Source organism: Engraulis encrasicolus, chromosome 15 (genome assembly GCF_034702125.1).
Source record: "Engraulis encrasicolus isolate BLACKSEA-1 chromosome 15, IST_EnEncr_1.0, whole genome shotgun sequence".
In the NCBI taxonomy this organism is placed as follows: Eukaryota; Metazoa; Chordata; class Actinopteri; order Clupeiformes; family Engraulidae; genus Engraulis; species Engraulis encrasicolus.
In genome coordinates this window covers 7,124,503-7,137,096 of record NC_085871.1, presented here as the reverse complement: position 1 = coordinate 7,137,096, position 12,594 = coordinate 7,124,503, and the positions used below count along the sequence as shown (strand labels likewise).

The following is a 12,594-nucleotide window of genomic DNA, read 5'->3' as shown; positions in this document are numbered from 1 at the left end:
ACCCGTAGGAAGGATGTGTGGACTCCCTACCTACACCTTCATCTGTGGCTGAATTGAACACCTAACCTGTAATTAAATATCCTTGGACAAAAGCACCAGCTATGCACAATATAATGTACTCTGCGGGCAAATGACCAAAGCTACAGTATGTAAACAAATGCTTGCCTATCTGCATATGTGGACAGAACAGGCCCTGTCTGAGCTCTGCACCCATAACATGGGGGCAGATTAGCATCAGCACAGCAGATCGGCATCTCTGGCCTACTGTACCTGTAAACGCCGGAGGCTGGTAGGATTCCTCTGGGCTTCTGGGAACTCTGTGCCACTTCCCAACATTCTTCTTGCTCTTCTGGTTCTCCTCAGCCGTCTCCTGGACAGCTATTACCTCACACACAGGAACACTGTGGCTGCCCGCTGCAAAGAGACACACAAAAGCAAAGCGTTAAAATAGCAGCCTAGGGTACTGTGGCGCAGCATACTAACAGAGACTCGAAAAGAGAGAGGTGCCAATGGCCATTGTTCCCAGGATCTCGTCGGGGGGTGGGGGGTCGCATTGGTCACATTTGTGAAAAAGTTAACATTTGTGAATGGGCAGCATGAATTCTGGAAATAAACTACTAAAAATATTATACAGTGTACCTTTAAAGGCAAAAGCCCAAAAATATACTTAAAAGACTAAACATGAACAGAAACTTAAAGGGGTATGCCACTATTTTGGGGCTTAATACAGTTTAAATCGTTGGCCAGGGTTTATATAGGTGGTAAAGTGTCTTATTTTTCATGTAAGCCGTTGTCTTGTTTTAAGACAAGTTAAAAGAGGGAGCATGTCGCTAAGCTAGTGAAAGTCAATGGATCCGTGTAGCATGTAGCAATGCTACATGGATGCATTGACTTTCACTAGCTTAGCGACATACACCCTCTTTTAACTTGTCTTAAAGCAAGACAACGCTTCACATGACAAATAAAACACTTAACCACCTTTATAAACTCCAGCCAACAATTTTAACTGTATTAAGCCCCAAAATAGTGGCATACCCCTTTAAGTCTGGCAAAACACACATCCAAAAGCCGAACAAACTGCCTGCACGCTACGACCAATCAGACCCGTGGAGAAAAAATCCTTGCATGACAGTGTTTCCCACAGAAATTTTGGAAACTATAGGGGGAGCCGGGATTTTATTTTTCCTTTGGGGGGGGGGGGCTCTTTTCACGCGTGCCTTTTTTTAGGGGGGGGGGGGGGGGGGGGGGGGGGTGGAGGCTGTATTCACACAGCGTAAATGCAAAACGGCAAAACAATGAGTACAGTATGACATTGCCGCATGGAGATAGGCATAGGCCTACATTTCAGCCATTTATATTTTGAGAAATAAGGCTACATAAGATTTTACCCATGACATTGACATGTATAATAGTAGTACATTGTCATTTATATTATAAATAAAATACAAATGCAGTACAGTGAATCATTTGTGTTTACAACACAGTTTCATTAGTCCCTCATGCAGGGGTCTATGTAATGAAAAAAATAATACAACAAAATAGGAGCAGAGATAAGAATTTAAGAGCACTGTGAAATTGTTAACGCATAGACAAAAAGGCTCTAAGAGGGTAGGCTATGCCTTTTCCCCCACACACACATAGGCATACACATTCAAGCGACTTTGAGTATCATGAAATTATCACTATTATTACATGAGGGGTGCTGGTAACAGGGACAGTTTTTCAAAATTCCTCCCAGTAAAAGGGCTGAACAACATACATTTATGTCACCTAACTAATTACTGTCACCTAGCTCATTACAACTGTAAAACAAAGCCTGGGGAATGTTAGTAAACTCATCCCAACTGTCCCTTCTCTGAAGGTTTTTTTATCACTCCAAAAACCCAAGTTAACTACAACAACTTGACTAGGCTTTTGATCCCTCTGTCTTTCAAGCAGTTGTGGTGTTCTCTATAGGATGTATTTACTCCAGGAGGAAAATGCGAAGGAAATCGTAATTCATTAACAAAAACGGAAATCGAAAAAAAAAAAAAAGTAAAATAAATAAATAAATAAATAAAATATATATATATTTTTAACATTTTCGGAAACTATGGCTGCCAAATTTAAACTATTACGGTGCGCCGTAGTTTCCTCAATGCATGGAAAACACTGCATGATTGGAGGACAGGTTGGACGTCTTTTTGTGTTTGCACCTCCAAATGGTGCAGCACTACCACTACCAGCTCGGCAGGGAAAAACATTTTCTAGCGCTTGGTTTGCCTACTTGACTAGGCTATTGAAATGGCCTTCAGCCATTCACTCTTGAATGTGCCCTCATATGAAACTACTCAACGTACCAGCAATTATCTCTGTGACCTTGGGTGAAGGTGAAAGAAGCCTTTTTTAAATAGACTACTTGGCTCACTTTAAAAAGTTCCTTTCAATGGTTAATGCGCTAAACATATCACAAGTGGAATGTCTGGCAGTGCGAGACGTTGCTGTGGAAAAGATATAAACATATTCACAATAGACAAAGCAAGAGATTCATGTTTCCAGAATGATATCTGGCGTACACGCCTTTTGCCCTAAGGCTTAGGGCCTAAGCAATGTGTGCAGACCAACAGATACATGACAAACAAATAAAATACATTATGACAAAAATATGACAAAACCCTTCATGGACAACATAAAAAGATTACATGGCAAGACATGACATGACATTACATTTAGCATACGCTTCTAATCAAAGAGGTTAAAAGAGGACACTGCAGCAAATAACCAGTGTGGGGTCAATACAGAGTGCAACAGTCTACAAATAATTAAGAATAGATAGAGAGCAATAAACAATGTGGACAGGCCAATTATAGTGAGCCGCCTTGACTGTAGAAATAACATGGAAGATATTTAACAAGCTCAATGCAAAGTGAACAGACTGAGGATTCAAAAAGATTCAAGATCCAAAAGGCATTACTGTCCACCATGTTGCCATATTAGAAAATTGTCCAGGAGGCTACTTTAGTATTTTTGTGTGTGTGCGTGCAACACACTACCCTACCACAACTTTCACCTTGTGTGTGTGTGAGAGAGAGAGCGTGTGCGTATGTGAACTGCTGAAAAGCTGATTGCTGCACTCAAGTGTGTGCTACAGTATATTTTTACTGCAATGTACAATACTGTGTATTAGGCCTATGTTTTGTATTCGTGTATTATGTAAGCTGACAGACACCTTAATTTTCTTCGGAAATTAATAAAAGTACTCTACTACAAGTAGTAGTCTTCTCAGAAATGTGCCCCGTCTAAAGACGTAAAATCTCGAACATTGTCATGTAACGCACTCCAGTCACATTACAGCTTCCTGCTCCATGGCACCATTTCACCGCCATCGTCAATGTGGGCAGAATAAAAGTCATCATTTGTCAGCAGCACCTTGAGTTTTGGCCACCGTTGTCACAGGCAGCCTGGGTGTCTAGTGTCGAACACACACGAACGACTCTAGAGCAGATGGTCAGAGTGCACACACTGCAACGGGCTGCCAACTAGGACAGAAAACCCTGACAACCAGCCAACACTACTCTTGCTTGTTTGGTGCGTTTTTTCCCTACCTGCCCTGTTGCCCTGTTTTGTGTGATGCATAGACAATGCAACTGCAATTTAAATGCTGGTTGGGGATGAGTAGGGCTGGGCAATATGACGATATATATCGTTATCGTGATATAAAAGTGTATATCGTGCCCTTTCTCCTAAATCATTTATATCGTGATAGTAATTTTATACAATTGAATATCATTTAATTACATTTCATGCTGTCACCATACAAACTATAAGTTAATGTAACTGTAAAAATAAGAATAAAAAGATCAATTTTATAGAAAGGTTGTTTTGCGACATGAAAAAATAAAGAGCAAATAAAGAGAATAACTGAAAATGTATGTAATTGTGCTATATTGTGATGCATATTGTTATCGTGATATAAAGTAATCCATATCGTGATGTTTTTTTCCATATCGCCCAGCCCTAGTGAGTGACTCAATTCCAATGTAGCCAAGAGAAACAACAGAGTAACTTCAGACAATTGATCTAAGCTTACCAATCATACTTAAAAGTTTAAAAACTGCAGTTGGCATATGGCTGTACAAAGCCATTTGATCCAACTAGACATAAAGGCATCAAGACACTCTCACGGCTTCTGTAGCAGGGGTTCACTGTAGTGCTACAACCATTGATGCCTAAAGCACCTGCAGAAAACGCTTGCTGAATGCCTAAGCCCTTGTTGGTAGAGTTGCCCTCAGCCCATACAAACCCAAATACAAGCCTCTGATGCACATAAAATCATGAAATAAGTTGCATTTTAAACCCTAAGACCCTCATCTAGCATTAGAATATGCTCAGCTTTAACATACCCACATTTTTATCAAAAAAGCTAAAATCTTAAGAGCCTGAATGCAGCGTATATGTGTCTCCAGGCACTAAAGGTCAAACAACATATACGAGTCATCAGGCTGAAATGGGTTAACTTCAATGTCTTTTTTAAGTAATTGGGTGCTTTTTTGGACCTTTATTTTTATAGGACAGTGTGAGAGGAGACAGGAAACGAGTGTGAGGGACAGATGGGGTAGGGCTGGGAAATGACAGTGGCCAGACGTCCCCATGGGCATGCAAGCCCAAATGTCGGGGGGCTTAGCATGTTGCGCCACAGCGCCCCACCATCAATGTCTGCTTTATTGTCTTATAGTCAAAAGACGGCAAAGAAAACTGCTGAATTTGAGAATGGGCCTAATAATGTCAGAGTGGGTTTTACAGAGCCCTTCTTGGATTTCATGAACTAAATACAGCGCTCCTCACACTGAGGCCTTATGTTCATGATCCCCCTACCCTCCTAGTCTGCCCTCCTCCCCCCTGTCTCATGACTCTTGTCATGGGGAACAGGTTGGTATAATTAGAGTAGTAGAGTAGAGTACTTCATTGTCACTAAACTTTATTGTCACACTATTGAGATGTTGTTTGGAAGCAACCCACAGATGCCCACAAAGGTAAAGATAAGTTAAAGGAGCACTCCTGCCAATTTCAATGTGCTGTTGTATTGCTCACGCTACCCTTGACTGGTGACGCCGCATTTTTTGGCTCAGCCCTTTCCGAGATATGAGCTATTCTAATGGGGGAAACTTTTGTTTACATTTAAAAAAAACTTTTTTATTTATTCCCAAAAACATCCAAAAGGTTATGCAACATCAGCAGACAGCTATCAAACAGCGATACCTTTTGAGAAAATATTTGGAGTAGGCCTATGCTCATTTAAAAAAAAAATGTAAACAAAAGTTGCCCCCATTAGAATAGCTCATATCTCGGAAAGGGCTGGGCCAAAAACTGCGGTGTCACCGGGTACTGACAAGTCAAGGGTAGCGTGAGCAATACAACAGCACATTGAAATTGGCAGGAGTTGTCCTTTAAGCAGTATAACTAGTGTAATAAAAATTAATTAAGATATGAAATATAAAACAATCAATGGATGACTTGCAGGGTTCAGTGCAGAATTCACACACACGCACGCAAGCACACACAATCCTATGGCAAAGTCCACATGCATCTCACAGTTTAGCCAGTCCTGAAGTATTGAAGGGGGGCAGGTGACGCATGGAGTTTAAAAGTCTGATGGCGGTGGGATAGACACTGTCCTTCAGTCTCATAGTGCGGGTACGCAGAGCCCTAAAGCGTCTGCCAGAAGGTAGCATGGCGGACAATGATCTTTGATCTTTAATTGCTCTCTTTGTGCAGCGTGTACATTCGCCTCCAAAAGAGTTGTCGCCTACCCATCTGTTTGGAATAACAGCTAATAACCTGACTTTCAGTTAATCACTTGGCTTCAGAAGTCACTCATATGAAAGCTACAACCCTCTCTAATGAAAATGTATGTACAAAAATAAATTTCATGCACCAAAGAAAGATTGACCCTTTAATGAACACAGACAGGGCAGATTTTCACAAGACAAAAGTTTTGTCGCCTATCGAACATAATGTGAAAATGAGCAGATAAGTCACTTCTAAACACTTCAAATACGCAGATCGGGTGTCATACTTAATCACTGATTCACTCACACCTCTCCAGAAAATCAACTTTGGCCTTAGGTGTATGATTAGGGTCATTGTAATCATGGAAAGCAACACAATGAAAATCAATGGAGTTCAATGAGAGATGGTGACATATTTGCTATTCGTAGAGCAATACATTTTTAACTTCATGATGTAATCAATGATAAAAGCCCTCACACACCAGCAGCATGCATGCAGCATGCACTTTTGTCTTGTGAAAATCTGCCCTGTCTGTGTGCAATAAAGAGTCAATCTTTCTTTGGTGCATGACATTTATTTTTGTACATACATTTTCATTCGGGAGGGTTGTAGCTTTCATATGAGTGACTTCTGAAGCTGAATTGAAAGTCAGGTTATTAGCTGTTATTCCAAACAGATGGATAGGCGACAACTCTTTTGGAGGCGAGTGTATGGTGGATCTCGTCCAGTGTGGGAAGTTGGCAACCAATAATTCTCTGCTGTTTTAATGATGCGCTGTAACATTTTCTTGTTGTCGTAAGTGCATGTCATGAGGTTCCAGGTATAAACATGTTGACCACAAGAGATTATTTGGACACTGCAAATAGTAGTACTTTGCTTGTTTATTCGCCTCTTTTCCCACCAATTCTGTGTGGGATGGTCCAGGAACACTGAGAGACAGCGAACATGAAACTTTAAATATAGCCCCATTGTGATGATAGGGCGTAACATGTTTTGGTACTGGCTTACAACTATAGAACAGGCATTCATACTTAGGGCAGGGGTCCCCAAACTTTTTTCTCTGGGGGCCACATTATCGTTCCTGACTGTGATCAGGGGCCGGGATCAATGTGAGCTGTATGCCACTGCCTGTTATAGCCATCATTTCTAGCACAAAATAGTTCATCATTAAAAGCGATTTGCAAAAGAAGTGAGTACTTCACATGTAAAAATAGAATATAGATACAATAGATACAATATTTTTTTCTGTGAGGATTGCTTCTTTGGGCCATTGTAAATGGTGAGGTGCAGAGAGGTGGAGGCCCGGTCAAAAGGGGCATGGCGGGCCGCATCCGGCCCCCCGGGCCTTAGGGGCAATATAGTTCCCTTGTGTATGGTTATATCATTTAGAACTCAGTTTTAACTGTATCCTTCTTGCACACTTTATAAAATATTCAGTGTCCATTGGTTGCTCATCAGAAACAAAGAAACCAAACTTGACCGAAAGCTGCTCAATTGTAACCACATGATCTCATATCATTGTTTCGATCTCTTAAATAGCACCAGATGTGGAATATGTGAGGACTGTAAGAATTGGGAATGGATCCATCACACATGCTGGAAACGACTCTAATCTCCTCAACACCCAAAGCCAGAGCGACAGCAGCCAGTTCAGGTATACTCTGTTGATTACACGGTTACAAGGTAATCCCTCAGGTTACACAGTAACAATGCCCTGCCTCCTCTCCTCAGCATTTTTTTTTCTTGTGAGGGTACAGTATTTTGTGTTTAATCATGAAATGCACATTACAACTCCCCTGATTCTAGCCATCCCAAATAAAGAGGTCGTGTCTTGCAAGTTCAATACACTAGAAGACAAATGAATAATGTCTTTATTTCTAGAATCCTATGAGGCAAGTTGCCTCTAGCTGAGGGCTGCACTGCAGTATGAGTAATCTCTTTTGGATGGCAACCCACTGGAAGTCAATAGTTCCTGACCGGGCACGTTTGGCACAACCATGGAATGCACCACACATCTACTGACACAGTTTGCTCTCAGGCCCAGAACGACTGCTTAATCTCGCAGTTTATTTGAGGTCATTTCAAACGGTCAGAGAGGGGTGCTACGAATAGTTGCTGGAAATAAGCACCACGGGGGTTCAACAAAAAGGAAAGAAAAGAAAAATACACACCAGTGCAACAGTGGGGGGTTTGAGGAAATGCCACAGAACAATGACTGACATTCCAGTGGCTCTTAGCCAAACTATACTACAGTATAAACCAAACATAGGCCATATCATCTCGACAATTGTCTTATGAGCAAAGGAACAAAGTCTTAAGTTAAATATTGAAAGGTTGAAAACACATTACCCTAGCGTCCTTTTAAGACCAGTTGTGTAAATTATAACACCACCCTCTTCGTTTAAATCTTAATCCTTGCCAGCTAGGGCTAATCCAATGCATATGACATAGGCCTAGCTAGCAGCACGTCTAGCCGCTCCCCTCAGATGCCCTTATCCCCTGCTTGCTCTCTAGAATAGATGTCACACGATTGATGACCAAACACACACACAAAATGAAATGTCATCAAAATTACATCATGGCTATCAAACCACGGTTACCAATAATATGTATTGCTGTTTGCACAAAGATCGAATACTCATTATTGTACATTGCAGTAAATATATAGCACACAGTTTATCTTCCAGTTTAGCTTCCAAATATTTTGAAGACTCTACCCTAAGATAATCATATGAGCAGCCCATAACCATCTAAAATGCTTCATATTTGCCTGGGATACTGTTGAAGTTTTTCACTTTCCAAAGTGGTATTCAAGATAAAAATCTGAAATGGAGACTTCCCAAGAGATTGGGCCCGCCGATTGAACTCAAGTCTGACTCAGTGTGTTCAGAGAGGAGAGTGACTGCATTATCGTTGGTGTATTTAAAGCTTTTGAACACATAGCTTTCCACACATATCCCTTCCTCTGAATCATTAAATATGGGGTGGAAAACACATGCGGGGAAAAAAATAACCTTTGTTACAACTTGAACACCTACTTCAGCAGAAAAAAAGACCTGTATGCTGAGTGGGCGGATTGCTGGTACGGCCTTACAAACAGAAAATCTCCATTACAAATGACTATGCAACACTTTGGGCACAAAACATGCGATCACAAGCACAAGATAGAGATCAATATTCCGCCAAGGATACCAAAACTCAAATGTGGGCGCCGTTCCATGAATAACTCCTTTACTCGCAGCTAGCTGTGTGTGGCCATGGTAGGAGCATGAGGAGGCATTCTATGCTTGGCTTTCCAGGTTCAGATCAACAAGAAACTGCATCTTCAAACACCAAGGTGATGCTTGTGAGTGAGTGAGTGAGTGAGTGAGTGAGTGAGTGAGTGAGTGAGTGAGTGAGTGAGTGAGTGAGTGAGTGAGTGAGTGAGTGAGTGAGTGAGTGAGTGAGTGAGTGAGTGAGTGAGTGAGTGAGTGTGTGTGTGTGTGTGTGTACCCGAGAGAAAGGGAAAGCTAGAGAGAGGTGGGGGCAGGCACTCTTCTGTGGAAATCATGCTTCTTAAGCTTTTACTTGACTTCCTTGTCATGTACTCTTCCGGGACTGGTTAAATACCTCACACAAACAGAGATTTCCTGCACACTTTCTAAAAACTTTCATTCTAACAGTCATTGCCAGTAAACAAACTTTGCTGCCTCATAGTTGTACCAGTAGTTATTTGACGCTATAGATAGCATCCCATGTCTATAATGATATGTTTTCAGCACAATCTGAAAACCTATAGTTACTAAGTCGAGACCAGAGTTGAACAGAGTAGAAGTACTCTTACAGATGTAACAACACCAAGGCTATGACATTACATGGTTTCAGCTTTGTAGTGTCATACTACTAGTATTGTAAGTAGATGCAAGAGTACTTCTGCTTCTGATCTATTCAACTCTGGTCCAGACATAGCCCAGTCTGAACTGGCACGTGTTAGAATTGGGTGCACAGCAGATGGTATTAAGTAGGCTAAATTCAACCATAAAGAGTGACAGCGAACCACCTGGCTAGCACAAAGCAGGACTTTAAGTAGTCTGAGAAGCTTCCCGAGCTGGAAAAGATCCAACAACCACCAGGGCAGGAAAGGTGATAAAAATCTGAAATAGGAAATAGGAAAGGTGACATGTACAAAAATTAAGTGGCGAGCAGGTAGCAATTCAGGTTAACAAAACTCACCGCAGTATGTAGGCCTAATTCGACTACAAAATGACAAACATGGCAGCATGACATAAGACTCAGAACAGCTCAAGTTGCCTGTTTCATTTGTTATTTGGCAAATGGGGATTCATATCAAATTGCATTTGCACTTTAAATACATTTTCCTCTCCATAGACTTAATGACTCACTTTATGTTGCAAGGCATCACGACCACTCGCCACATCACACACAAACCGTACATCTGCTTTTACTTTAAATGGGCAGAGCTGTAAGTTGGATTCTAGACCAACAGGGATCCCTTATGGGTGTTTTTTCAGGAACAAAAGAGAAGAACTCAGAAAGGGAGGAAACTCTATCTATGCATAGGCCTTAGGGGGGAAAGCCCCTTCACCTTTATGTAGAAATGTAGCATTGTATTTCAGGAACATTAAAATGTCAAGGTCTTTAAATTTCACACAGTGGGTTTATGAAGTTACACAACCTAATGTAAAAAAAGCAGAAGAAACAGGCCTAACAAATGCCCTCCCTATATTTATTTTTTCAACATAGGCCAGCCTCTACCTGGATACTTTAGAACAGGAGTTTTGCTGGGGGGAAAAATCACAAGTTCACCGGCATTGCAATTTCCTTAAATAGGCCTTTTTTCGAGTTGCAATGATTAATGGTCATTAGATGACAGTAGTCATGGACAGTCAAGCATGACCTGAGAGGAAATAGGCCTACACCCTATCCCCACGCCTGTTGGTGCCCATTCAGCAAGTAATTTGTTTGCATGAGGTCTGGAAAGCACCAGCTGCTCCTTTTTTCCCCCTTTTTTTTGTAGAACTGACCTAATTGGCTGATTATGAAAGCGGCCACTTCTGCAAAAAAAACAGAGATACAATGACTTTGCTCTTCTTTACCAGGTTAGATAGTCAGGTTTCATGTGACGCGCATTACAGTCTGTACGTCCACCCATTGCGAATTTGGAGATGATTCAGTATTCTAAATGGGGGGGTCAGTCAAAGACATGGCATTGCTCTTCTGGCGGTGCCAAATCAGCTGTGGGTACAAGTTGCATTCTATCTAAGCATTTTAAACTACCAAAATATGTAAACGAAGGTAATGTCATGTGGGCTGTCTTGTTTCTGACACTAAAAGGTCTACTAAACTGAGTCTGACCCATCATCATGAAAAAAACGCACACAAAAGATAACCAATTGATAGGCAATTGATATTGGATAGCAGAATTGATTGATGGGCTATCTGACCACAACCATGCTGGTAGGCCTGCACAGAGCCCAGTCTCGAGCAAAATCATCTATAAGCTTACACATGAACCTAGGCTACTTTTTTCATGACCGAGAAGTACCACATGATGAGGTGAAAATAACCCAGTTAGCTAGGTAAATAGCTAGCTATGTTGGATGGTGTGATGCTACTTCCAACTATGTTGGGAAACCAGGGGGTAGAGCAGAGAAGAGGGCAGCTGGGCCTTGAGAAAGGACACAAGGACATTCCAAAGTGACAGGACCAGCAGAAGATACAACGTAACATTATACAGCGACACATCCGTCAAACTATAAACTGCATTCAATGACAGCAAGATCTGAAAATTGCCGATGTAACGAAACATGATAAATGTAACATGTCCATGAAGTGGGACAGCTGACTGAAATTAGTAGAAGTCACTTTATATTTTAAAAGATGAGGCTGCTATTCCTAGCTGTGCACAAAGCCATTGTCCCACGTGCATTGTCAGGCGAACAAAATGTTTAAAATGTCTCTGAAAAAAATACCTTCTGTATCGTAGGCTACTATATCTGTCTCATTTCAGCGATCTGCATTGCAACGTTGCCACCACATCCACTAGCTCGCTTATGTTATTTACATCCAACCTAGTTCCCATGCGAGTTCACTGATCAACTCCTCGCTCATCGCACACAACAAAGGAATGGCTTGGTATGGTGATGCCTGTTTCACCAATCAATTACTCGCACTTACCAGCTTTACAGGTGTTCCAGTTGGTTCCAGGTGCACGTTTTCTGTTAGGTTCGGTCTCCTTCCATGCGAAAACAATGCTGTTTAAAGTGACATCGTATACCCTGTTTTGCAGCCAGAGCCGCGATAACAGTAGTCTAGGTGGCTTTTCCATTAGCAAGCTACTACTTTACCGAGTCCCAGCAAATGGCACAGGATGGAGAAAAGGCTTGTTATCTACACTTCCCCGTTTTTGAAATGATGAGACTCATGTCTGCGAAATCAATCGCCGTAGCCACCGTAAAATACATCAATACATCATATTAACCATGTTTGTCCGTCGCAAGTGTGGGGATTTCAGTCATCCACACGTAGCGGTTTTCTGTCTCGCAGCAAAGGCAAACGGAGAGGGTTTCAGATGTGACGTCATTGCGTAATCATATGGGAGGAGCGAACCTGTCAAAACTCTGGCTTCCATAACAATATCCTATTTCTAGGCCTATGTGATGGTGGGAAGATGTAGCAGCCTAAAACGGTCACCTTGAAAGTTATAATAATAATAATAATAATAATAATAATAATAATAATAATAATACAGTGTGTGTGTGTGTGTGTGAGTGAAACATGTGCGTGCATGCTTGTGCAAAATGCCTACATTTCTTTCCACATTAC

General features: G+C 41.5%; 1 protein-coding gene across 1 annotated transcript in view; it reads right to left on the bottom strand.

Moving 5' to 3' along the window:
* Positions 1–12,324, bottom strand: part of cerk (ceramide kinase) — a 36,760-nt gene extending 24,436 nt beyond the window's left edge. The window contains exons 1-2 of the mRNA XM_063216918.1: positions 11,947–12,324; positions 271–414 (exon numbers count right to left, since the gene is read on the bottom strand). Of these exons, the coding sequence (XP_063072988.1) occupies positions 271–414; positions 11,947–12,097 (295 nt within the window). The 5' untranslated portion in view covers positions 12,098–12,324. The remainder of the gene's footprint in view (positions 1–270; positions 415–11,946) is intronic.
* Positions 12,325–12,594: the final 270 nt, after the last annotated feature.